This window comes from Polypterus senegalus, unplaced genomic scaffold (genome assembly GCF_016835505.1).
Source record: "Polypterus senegalus isolate Bchr_013 unplaced genomic scaffold, ASM1683550v1 scaffold_3776, whole genome shotgun sequence".
Lineage (NCBI taxonomy): Eukaryota > Metazoa > Chordata > Cladistia > Polypteriformes > Polypteridae > Polypterus > Polypterus senegalus.
The window spans coordinates 38,097-50,000 of record NW_024381240.1 but is presented as its reverse complement, the minus strand read 5'-3'; the positions used below and the strand labels follow the sequence as shown (position 1 = coordinate 50,000).

At 41.1% G+C, this 11,904-nt stretch overlaps 1 protein-coding gene across 1 annotated transcript; it reads right to left on the bottom strand.

Annotated features, from left to right (window-relative positions):
• Positions 1 to 1,935: 1,935 nt before the first annotated feature.
• On the bottom strand, positions 1,936 to 11,175 carry LOC120520530 (E3 ubiquitin/ISG15 ligase TRIM25-like). The gene is made up of 3 exons (XM_039742827.1): positions 10,318 to 11,175; positions 3,840 to 3,935; positions 1,936 to 2,014 (listed from the first exon to the last, which is right to left on the bottom strand). Exons 1-3 carry the CDS (start codon positions 10,915 to 10,917, stop codon positions 2,003 to 2,005), a joined length of 708 nt encoding a protein of 235 aa, XP_039598761.1. The 5' UTR covers positions 10,918 to 11,175; the 3' UTR covers positions 1,936 to 2,002.
• Between the last annotated feature and the right edge of the window lie 729 nt (positions 11,176 to 11,904).

Sequence of the window (11,904 nt, the reverse complement as noted above, 5' to 3'; positions counted from 1 at the left end):
ACAAACTGCAATGAATTACAAATGACAATTTATAAAGCCAATTTATAGGACATTTGAAGGCAGTTTATCTAACTACATTTGCAATCTTCCCTTCCTGTGACCAATAGTTTTCTAATAATTTAATTCATTTGTGGTACTCTCAGTTTAAACAATTAGACGATTTACAACTTAATAGTAAAGGAATTGGTGATTGCACAGGTAAAGTACGAGGATGAGAGGTTTTAGGCAGAGCCATCCATCACCAGGATAGAATATCATCTGTGCCCAAGTAAAATGCATTGCAATACGATACATATGCTCATGGTGCATTTCACTTTAGAACAGTTTTATTTTTTCATAATTAAACCAACCAAATGCTTGATTGCTTTTCACTACGGCATACAGATTTCATGTCAGTTTAAAATGCAATGCAAAAGCATTTTACATTTTAATTCCTGTCCACAGATCACATGTCAAAATTAAAAACAAAGCAAATGTGCTGCATTTTTCACTGAGTGCATTGAGTTTTGATTCAACAACACACATTAATCACACCAAAACTTAATGCAATCAAGTGACCGTCAAGAGGTGGGCATGTGAAGGAAGAGGCGTTCCAATCACAAGTCTGTTCGTCCAGAGCTAAAGGTGGCGAATGGGCAGCTGACAAGGCAGGGGATCCGCCGTGTCATTGAGCAGGTGGAAGCTGGAGATGGAGATGGTGATTTCATTCTCTTTCATGTCAACTGGTTTCTGGAAAGGGTAGAGAAGCAGCAATAGGAGAAGACTGTCCACCGGCTTGTGAGCTACTTTTAAAATGACCAGGTCGAAATGATCTAGCTACATTAAAAATGCTTTATATATATATATACACTGAGTATACTTGAATGTATGTTGTCATACCTTGCATAACTGAATAACCTTTATGGCACAATAATAATAATAATTCCATACATTTATGGTCACTACAGTATTTGGATTTAATAATCTTCGTGTGGATTAGGGTTGACTCGCATAAATAATTAGAGCCGAATAACGCATTCAAGGAGCTTTTGAATTCAGCCAAGTGAAAAATGGCGGCCGTCCAATTAACTGCGATTTTAGTTCCCTCTCCTTTCTCTTTCTCAGATTGCTTTTCGGAAGGAAGGCAGTTTCGTCGTTTTTACGAACAGTTCCAAACTGCCTTTCCACATTTTCCTTCTTTGGAATAGCAATGACAGATCGACAGATCAGACAAACGCACTTCAATTGTGACATTGTGAGAGAAAAAAAATCCTTTTCCAGTTCCACCTCCAGCCCATACCCTCCCCAAACAATTTTTTTTTAAATCCCTTCTTTAGTCGATATAAATGGGAAGGCTAACTAGATCATAGCCGTAGTTTTGCAGTAACTCGCGAGTTTGATCGTGCGAGTGGGATGACCAGTGTGTTAAAAGAGAAGAGATCTCAGACTGGCCGCCCTGTACGTCAATCAAGTGGCAAACGCCATAGGGAGGATATATGATAGACTAACGTTTAAAAAAAATGTATTTTGAATGCAACGCGATCTACCTGCACTACCTTTGAGATCTACCGGTCGATCGTGTTGGGCACCCCTGCGCTACAGTAACATCCTTACAACACACTCAATAGCTAATGTCCCATGATGTAGCTAATCATCCAGGGTGCCCGTACACCGACATTCTCATATAGATGGTTGTATATATCTGCAGATATGGATGGCCGTACTGTACTGTATGCGTTTCTGTATTGCATTATAAACTGACACAAAAGTTGTGTGCTGTAGTGAAAAGCAATCGATAATTTGGGTGATATGTTTTTTTAATTATGACACGATAAAATGTGCCAAAATGAAATGCACTGTATGTATATGCATCACATTACAATGCAGTTAACATGTTGAATTGCACTTAATTTTGCTATGAATAAACATACATACGTCAATGGAGGTAGCCACTCACATGTCTGTAATATCAAGAGGTCCGGAGTTTTAGGTGGATTTTTGACTAAATAACCAGAGAGCAAAGTCAAAAACAGATCTGTCAGAGAAGGAGACACCATATTATTAGGAGGTTGAAGAATGCAACCCCTTCATCAGCCCAACTGCTAAATCTAAAGGCTCCCTAGAACCACAGCCTCTTTTGACATTGACGTTACTTTTTAGTAAGTTTCCTGACGATATATACATCCAGACTTTGCTCTGTTTTCTTATACTTCTATTATTCTACCTTAACACGTATTACTTTCCTTTAAGTATTGTATAGTTTGTTTAATATGTAGTGTGATTGAAGTAATAAAGGAAATATAAGGGCACCTAGTGTGGGGAGATCGCCAATATCTTCCTGTGATGGTGCGGGTCGGCTCCTTGCTCACTCTTTATTAATGGGATCATCTTGCACCCAACACCATCAATAACGTAGCCGAGTTGAGCTTGGCAGATAAGTACAAAACACACATGAAGCAAGGGGATGGTGTAAAAAGTCCAAATAATGTTCAAAAAGTGTTCAATAAATAAATAAATAATCCATAAAAACAAAGTGTTGAAGGAGGTTAAAATCAAACAGAAAAATCCAATAAAATGTGGTTAAAAGCAACTGACAGGAAACCATTGTTTTTTAAAACCCATTGCCTTGATCTCCTAACTGGTGGCTCCTCTGCTTATCGCATGCAGGCCTTGCAGTAGAGGAGTCACCCTCAAAGCAGATGCGGCTGACCTTCCTCAGGTCTGGGTCCCTGCTGCCCCAAGGCTATGGGGCTCACTTCCCAGCTGCCTGCTTCTCTCCATCGAGCCTTCTCTCTTCATCTGACTCACTCCCACACCGGCTCCTTCCACCTCCTGCCTTCTTCTCTCTTTAACTTCTGTTCTTTCTCGATTCCCCCCTCTTGCACTCGTGCTTCTCTTTTAAAGCTGATGACGTGGCATAGCTGTGTCAATAGCAACTCCTGGCATCAATTAGGGTAGCGGACGATCCTACACTTGTGCACTAAGTGCAGGGCCATCCACTCCCGTATCGCACATGGGAACCGCTCACCACACCACCCCCACAAGAAGACACGTATGCAGTGATCATTTGTTTAAAATGCCAATCGGCTGTGGACCTCACTTTACCAAACTTCCTTACAGGACTCTATAGGATGAGGGGGCTTCCCTTAGATAGTAAACCTCATGGTAAACGGCTGGCACATGGCTTTAACCCATTGTGACTTGGTTATTCTTAGGGATCAAGGTGTGTCTCCCTTTAGGTCACAGTTATATCTGGGGCCATCTGAGTGTCGGTCACATCGTAGTGGAGTACTGAACAGTGACGGGCTGGACAAGCATCACTCATAATCAGTGCCTGCGTGTGTGTGAAGTTTAGGGTTCAAAAGCAAACCGATGCAATAACAAACTTGGCGAGTTCTACTCATCCCACGATAATACAGCTGCCAGACCAGCAGACAGGAGAACTGAAATATCAATGGAAAAGTGCTGTCAATTTATTTAAAATTATTTAGGAAAAGAAAAATAATAAGAATATCACCTTTGACCTAATATACCAATATGTTATGTTTAAAGTTCTAGTTTTAATCATCTCATCTCACAATGGGAGCAGGCCAAGCAGCTCAGCCCAGGGCTCCAGGTCCCCAACTACAGACCCCAGCTTGTCTTGGCAGTTCCCAGGCATTCTAAGGTTTAGTTGTATATTCTAAAATTTTATTTTTAACCTTTTAGTATGCTAGAGGCAAATTTATTTAAACATACAGTATGTGTGTGTGTGTTGTTGTTACTGTTTTAATTTTGTTTTTTTCTCATTGCCCTAATTTAACCTGTATCTCTGGATCATTTGCTTTGTGGCATCTGAGTGAAACGTACAACTAACTCACCTGAATCCGCATCAGCTTCTCCTTCATCTCCTCCAGTTTCTCCTGTTTGTCTTCAATTTTCTTTTTCAAATCATCTATTTTGTTATCCAGGTCACTCTGTGTGGAGACAAAGTGAAGGAGAGATGTCTGAGGAGGAGCAGAAACTGGAATTCAGCAGGGATTCATAGAAACCAAACGGACAGAAGGAGAATGAAGAAGGTGAGAGGAGCCACAGCTGGGCACCTTGGAGCAGAATGTGGGACAGGACCAGAGGGAGGATTGCAGTCGATGAGAAAGAAAGACAGAAAGGACAAATGGACAATCGGAGTGTGGGTCCCACTGAGCGATGATGCATTTAGGTTTTAGATGAAGATGGGTTAAATTCATAATCTGGATGAGTACTGGGGAATGTCTGACATTTGGAAATTGGCAGAAATGAGAAAGGCTTTATTACTTATTTTACAGAAAATGAATTGGAAAAAAGTGGAAAAAAACAATAAAAATTTAAGCTAAGCCATGGGTGTGCACGACTTGTTGACCATATGCATGAACATCCTACAGATTTTGGTAATGTCACAGTACCTCATAGAGGTGGAAAAGGCACAAAGGATGTATGAAATCCACCACTAGGGCTCAGTGTACACCAACACAGCTACATCAGAAAACACCATCTTCATTTTAAATGTTGTCCGTCCACACTAGATTTTCCAAACATTTGCTTAAAGTCTTTCATACAGATTTGAATTCTAAATACAGTTTATCACTGTATGTTCACTGAGCAAACCCAAAGTAAAACAAAATGCTAAAAGAACCAGCAAATATATACAGTAAAGCCTCGATTATCCATCAGGGATTGGGACCAAGGCCTTGACGGATAAAAGAAAAGACGGATAACAGAACAACATTGTATTCATTTACAAAACAAAACTCTAGAACAAAATATGATATAGTATTAACATCCATCCATCCATTTTCCAACCCGCTGAATCCAAACACGGGGTCATGGGGGTCTGCTGGAGCCAATCCCAGCCAACACAGGGCGCAAAGCAGGAACCAGTCCTGGGCAGGGCACCAACCCACCACAGATAGTATTAACAAAATGAATTAATTCATATAATATTGTAACAATCAGCGTAATAAACAAATACAACTCAGGGTCCTGGTGTTTCCTTCATTTTACTTGGAGTCTTTGTTCTGTAACAATCAGTGCCCTGTCTTGTCTGGGTTACAAAGCACACCACCAAAACAATAAAAGAAAGCTTTCCCTACCAGTTTATCTCCTGCCACTCACTTTCTTTCTTTCTTTCTTTCTCTTTACTGCTAACACTTCTGCTTATTGTTTCCTGACTCCCTACTCAACACTTCCTTCCGCCGCACCTTCCTTTTCCTCCTAACTTCTCCTGTCACTCATCTCCTAAGAGGCGTGTCCTCCCCTTAATAATAATAATACAGTGGGAGGCAAAAGTTTGGCCAACCTTGTTAATAGTCATTATTTTCCTGTATAAATCATTGGTTGTTACGATAAAAAATGTCAGTTAAATATATCATTAGGAGACAAACACAGTGATATTTGAGAAGTGAAATGAAGTTTATTGGATTTACAGAAAGTGTGCAATAATTGTTCAAAGAAAATCAGGCAGGTGTATAAATTTGGGCACCGTTGTCATTTTATTGAATCCAGAACTTTTACAACTAATTATTGGAACTCCAATTGGCTTGGTAAGCTCAGTGACCCCTGACCTACATACACAGGCGAATCCGAGTATTTAAGGGGGTCAATTGTAAGTTTCCCTCCTCCTTTCATTTTCTCTGAAGAGTAGCAACATGGGGGTCACAAAACAACTCAAATGACCTGAAGACAAAGATTGTTCACCATCATGGTTTAGGGGAAGGATACAGAAAGCTGTCCACGAGATTGAAGCTGTCTGTTTCCACAGTTAGGAACATATTGAGGAAATGGAAGACCACTGGCTCAGTTCAAGTTAAGGCTCGAAGTGGCAGACCAAGAAAGATTTCGGATAGACAGAAGTGACGAATGGTGAGAACAGTCAGAGTCAACCCACAGAGCAGCACCAAAGACCTACAACATCATCTTGCAGCAGATGGAGTCACTGGGCATCGTTCAACCATTCGGCGCACTTTACACAAGGAGATGCTGTATGCAAGAGTGATGAAGAGGAAGCACAAACAGAGCCACTTGAGGTCTGCTCAAGCACATTTGGACAAGCCAGCTTCATTTTGGACAAGGGGCTTTATGCATGGAGGAAAAAGAACACAGCATTCCAAGAAAAACACGTGCTACCTACAGTCAAATATGGTGGTGGTTCATCATGCTGTGGGGCTGTGTGGCCAGTGCAGGGACTGGGAATCTTGTCAAAGTTGAGGGACGCATGGATTCCACTCAGTATCAGCAGATTCTGGAGACCAATGTCCAGGAATCAGTGACAAAGCTGAAGCTGCGCCGGGGCTGGATCTTTCAACAAGACAACGACCCGAAACACTGCTCAAAATCCACTAAGGCATTCATGCAGAGGAACAAGTCCAACGTTCTGGAATGGCCATCTCAGTCCTCAGACCTGAATAGAACTGAAAATCTGTGGTGTGAGTTAAAGAGAGCTGTCCATGCTCGGAAGCCATCAAACCTGAATGAACTCGAGATGTTTTGTAAAGAGGAATGGTCCAAAATACCTTCAACCACCATCCAGACTCTCATTGGAACCTACAGGAAGCGTTTAGAGGCTGGAATTTCTGCAAAAGGCGAATCTACTAAATATTGATTTCATTTCTTTTTTGTGGTGCCCAAATTTATGCACCTGCCTGATTTTCTTTGAACAATTATTACACACTTTCTGTAAATCCAATAAACTTCATTTCACTTCTCAAATCTCACTCTGTGTGTCTCCTATATGATAGATTTAACTGACATTTTTTCTCGTAAGAACCAACGATTTATACAGAAAAATAATGACTATTAACAAGGTTGACCAAACTTTTGCATCTCACTGTAATTCTTTGCATTTCTATAGCACTTTTCTCACTACTCAAAGCGCTCAGTAATTGCAGGTTAAGGGCCCAACAGAGCAGAGTCCCTATTGGCATTTACGGGATTCGAACCAGCAGATCCCGAGCCTCAGAGCCACCACTCTACAGAGCAGAAGCCCTTCAGCCAGTGCCATCACTTAGACAGCAGTCATTCCACCCTTTCTGCTCCCCGACAGCACATCACAAGCTGCCTGTATGTCATAATATATTAACAAAACATTATAACAGACTTTAATAAAGAAAATTACAATACAGAAGAACATTAACGCTAACTGACCCATTTTTCAACTTTGTCAGTATCACGCTTTATATCAGTCGCTGTTGTTCTTCCTACTCTGTAAATTGAAGCAATACTTAAAACACTTTTGCTGTTTTTTACTTTTAATAATTAGTTCTTCTTGTGACATTTCCAACACCACACGCATACGATAGTAGATTAATTAGAACAAAAGAGACAAGCTACGAAACACTGTTTAAACTAAAGGTACGTAACTGACACTGTGATCTCAAAATGTGGTAAGACACGTGATGCTGGTGAAGAACACAAAACACTAGTACAAGGGAGAGTTGATCCAATGTGCGGCGCTCACGTAGTAGTAGAGTAACAGGAAGGCGCCGGTGTGCACAATGTTTTGGGTTTTTTTTGGGCCTGACAGTTAATCGAGTGACAGATAACTGAGGTTTTACTGTATATGCACAGGTCTGATCCCAATCTGATATTTGGTGGTGACCTGCTTGTGGTTTGGCCGGCACTGTCTATATGATCTGCTTCTCACAACTAAGAGGGCGTGGCGGACGTCTGCTGACTGGTGACCCACCACAATCTACACCCTGGCAAGTAAACAAAGCAGCCGCTGTGGTGCGACGTCAGAGGATTCACCTCAGGTGCTTATGTAGGAGTTTCGATCCCTGCAAGGGGAATGCCTACACCTGTTGAGCCTCAATTAAGGGTGAAACACGTGTCGAGTACTCTTTGTATTATTTTCAGGTACTATATATTATGCTGATATATATATTTTAATTTCTTCAAAGAGACATTTTCATTTATTAAATATTTTGTCAAGGTGGTGTATGTGACTTGTGACTGATGTTTGTTCAGCATTGTTTGCACTTCCAGCACATTCAAGAGTAAGATGCAGGCACGTGGACAAGCATGCGTGCGTCTTTGCGGTCATTTAAATTGCAGCCAAAGGGTCTGTTTTTCCAACAAGAGCAACAATGTGATATTTTAAAGATGAAAATACTAAATGCAAAATATACAAGTTGAACTGACCTCTCAGAGGCTCAATTAGAAACAGTCAACTAATCCATAATTTATACAAAATGTTTCTCTGTTTTAAGGGTGTATATATATATATATATATATATATATATATATATATATATATATGTGTGTGTTTAAAAGCTTTATTAAAATTCAAAGTAAAACAGTTCACACAAAAATAGAGAACAAATTAATAAACCAAAGAAAAAAAGTCAGACCCCCCCATGACCCTATAGTTAGGATATAGCGGGTTGGCTAATAGATGGATGGAAGAAAAAAAGTTCTTGTTTAAGAAAAGTTCTGTTTAGAGCTTCTATATCTTGTTTCATTCTTTCACTTCGCTCATACAGTCGAACCCTTTCTAAACGGTCAGATAACTGTACGCTTATCCCATTTATGTGCTGCAAATGGATCTTTCAGTCCATACTAGCAATGAGATTTAATTCCAAACAGGCTTAATTAACACTCTGTATTAAAGATATAGCCAAGAAAGTTCTATTTCACATTAACTTAACTTGTGAGGCATAAACGCTCGTCCGTCCGTCGAACACGTGCACATGTACTGATGACACGCGTGTAGCAATACTACTAATAGCTAGAACTGCATCTCCCAGCAGTCCTTGCAGGGGCTGTTGGGGTCAAAGGTGGCCAGAGGGGTTTAAAAGGAGGGCAGGTGTCAAAGAAAGGAAGTTTGTGTTTTGTTTTGTTTTGTTTTGTTTTGTTTTGTTTGTTTGTTTGTGTTTTGTTTTGTTTTGTTTTGTTTTGTTTTGTTTTGTTTTGTTTGTTTGTTTGTTTGTTTGGTGCGTTATTTATATCTGCTGGACTGCTTGCCGATAATTCTGCCATTTTAGCTTTTATCATCATTGTGTCCTGGATTGTATTGTTTGTTGGGGTCTGGATCGTCTGTCTACCTGTCTACTAAGGACTGTGTGTGGATTCATTGGCTTTCCCAGAAGAAGGAGCGCTCCTGAGCCATCCATCTGTCGTCATACTTTCAGTAACTACCGGTAGGACTGTGTTTTCCATTCCCTTCCATCATACAGATCGCTGGACTTGATTGCACCACTTCTCATTTCATCCGGTTTGGGTTTCCATGGACTTTGCTGTGTGTTTATTGTGTTTATATGTTAAATGTAAAATTGCCGAAGGGATCAGGGTGGTATTATTGTTTTCATTTATATAATTTGATGATGAATTAAATGAGATTTAATTCCAAACAGGCTTAATTAACACTCTGTATTAAAGATATAGCCAAGAAAGTTCTATTTCACATTAACTTACAGGGGGTGAAAGGCTATACCATAATCTACAGCTATGAAAGAAAATGATATTCTATTCAAATTAGCAAATATTAATATGAGTTTAGCTTAAAGGATTAGCTTTCTATGATTGGCTCTTACGGCCGTCATTTTATCTTTTTGCCACGCACTGTGACCACAGACTCTCCAGGTTTCCACTTCTGTTCATCCAAACCAAACAAAATGATCATCAAAGTGCAGATAGTGATTGACTTACCTACATACTTTAAAATGAACAAAAAAAGACAAAAAGGGATGACACCCTGGATAAAACATAACGCATAACCCACTGCAGACTGCTGGCCCACCGATCACCGAGCGCTCCTGTCAATACACCAGGCATCATTTTACCAGGGGTTTGACGGTTAAAGTCCATTTTATTTTTATTTTTGAAGATTTTTTAAGACTTCCTTTTGTGAACTAAAGACCCCCATTGTGTGGTTAACATGTTTTAAATAGCCCCGTGTTAAAGAAGGTCTTGCTCTTTACTTATTGAACTTCTTCATTCATGGTCACTGATATGTCCTCCGTATTAAAAACACCAAAGTGCCATCTGAGGGTCATCCTTGTGTTTCCCAGGTGGTACTGGCCTGGGCCTTGAGAACATCATTGAAAGTGAAGTAATAGGATGTCTGTTTCCAGAAAAATAAATTGTACAAATTACAATTTGGGAGAAGGAACTAGTCTTTTGTATTGGAGGACCTTCTCTAAGTGACCGGCCTGAGACTCTGACACAGACACTCAGGACAGCACCAGATGTGCTTCAGAAAGGAGGAGGACACAGCAGAGACATTTCATTCGTTTCAATTCCAGATGGACACCTCAGTGCAGTCCATGACCCCATCGCCTTTACTCAAGTGCCACCACTCCCCCCCATTCCTAAACGTCACCTTACCTGTCTCTTAGCTCTCTCCATAGCCAGTGTCACCGTGTCGTGACTCTTGTGCTCAGTGGCCGCGCACAGAGCACACACACAGCTCTCCTCTGTCTTGCAGAAGATCTCCAGCACTTTGTGATGTTTGGCACAAAGCTTCTCTTCCAGGTTTCTGTTCAGTGCCTCAATTTTGTGTTTCTTGAAGGCAGGACACTCATTGTGGGGCTTCAGGTGAGGCTCACAGTAGGAGATCAAGCAGGTCATGCAGGTCTTTGAAGCTTTCCTTTTTCTCCCTTGACAAACATCACAGGGCACATCGTCTGGTCCGGCGTAATTCTGAGATAAAGCTTGACGGTCTCGCTGTTTCCTTAGTTTCTCTATAACATTTGTTAATACGGTGTTTCTGTTAAGCTCTGGCCTCGAGTTAAATATTCTTCTACACTGAGGACACATGTAGTTCCTTTCTGCATCCCAGTAGTTATTAATACACTCCATGCAGTAGTTGTGTCCACATGGGAGGCTGACGGGCTCCTTCAGGACATCCTGACACACCGCACAGGTACACTGATCCAAAGACAGGGCAGGTGTACCTGCTCTACTCGTGAACGAACACTCAGACATGTTTGTGCTCACCTTGAAGAACTAAAGATGACTCTAACTTCACTGCCTTTGTGAAATGTCGACACGCCCGTCTTTATGATGTGTGCCGTCCCTCCGAGTCAGCCCGTCCGACCCGTCACTGCTGAGTAACTCGACAGGATTACCTTCATTTCTGTACAACTCTGTCAGGACTCGCTTGCTGTCCGTCTTACGTTGTGATCTGTCAAATCGTTAGGTGTTACTAATGTCACTGCTCCGCAGGCACAAGGGTGGGACAGACGGGCGGTGAAACAGCAGAAATGAAAGTGAAAGGAGAGCCGAGCACTTGCAGGAAACAGGAACACACCTGAGCTGACCGGCTTGATCAAAGTAACCCCCCTACACTGGACTTTGTGTTTCCTATTCCCGATTGACTGATTGAAACTGCGTGCGTGATGAGACAGACCAGCGGCCGGTGCAGGATACGCAGCTCGGAATCGAAGGCACTGTGGTCAGGTGTGGCCATCATTCATTCTTAGAGGCTTTTTGAAATCTGAAACACTTACAAATAATTAAGGATCTGCAAATCATTCATGGCTGACTTCTTTAAGGGGACTTTGATGCCTTTATAATATTTGCATGTAACTGTGAATCAGATAGCATTTTAAATGATTTTGAAATGTTAAATCTATTACCGGTCTCAAGTATTGGGGGTCCTGGGCCAGGCAGAAGCCACTGCACCTACAAAAGCATAAAAGAAGCAGACAGCAGTTGGGACTCTCTGACAATACTTGATTTTATTCTGATTTGCCCAGAGGTGTATAACTTCATCAGTCGCTGCCCGGATCAACATAATCGATTAAACAACATACCGACTTCCTATGCTAATCAATAGTGTAAACTTATTTAATTGGTCCAACAATGGTTTCCAACTATTAAGAAGTTATGCTGATTAGAGACGAATGTTCCCAGAACTTATTCATTTTCATACCAGGTACATCAAACATTGTCTAAGGAAGCAGGCAGTTC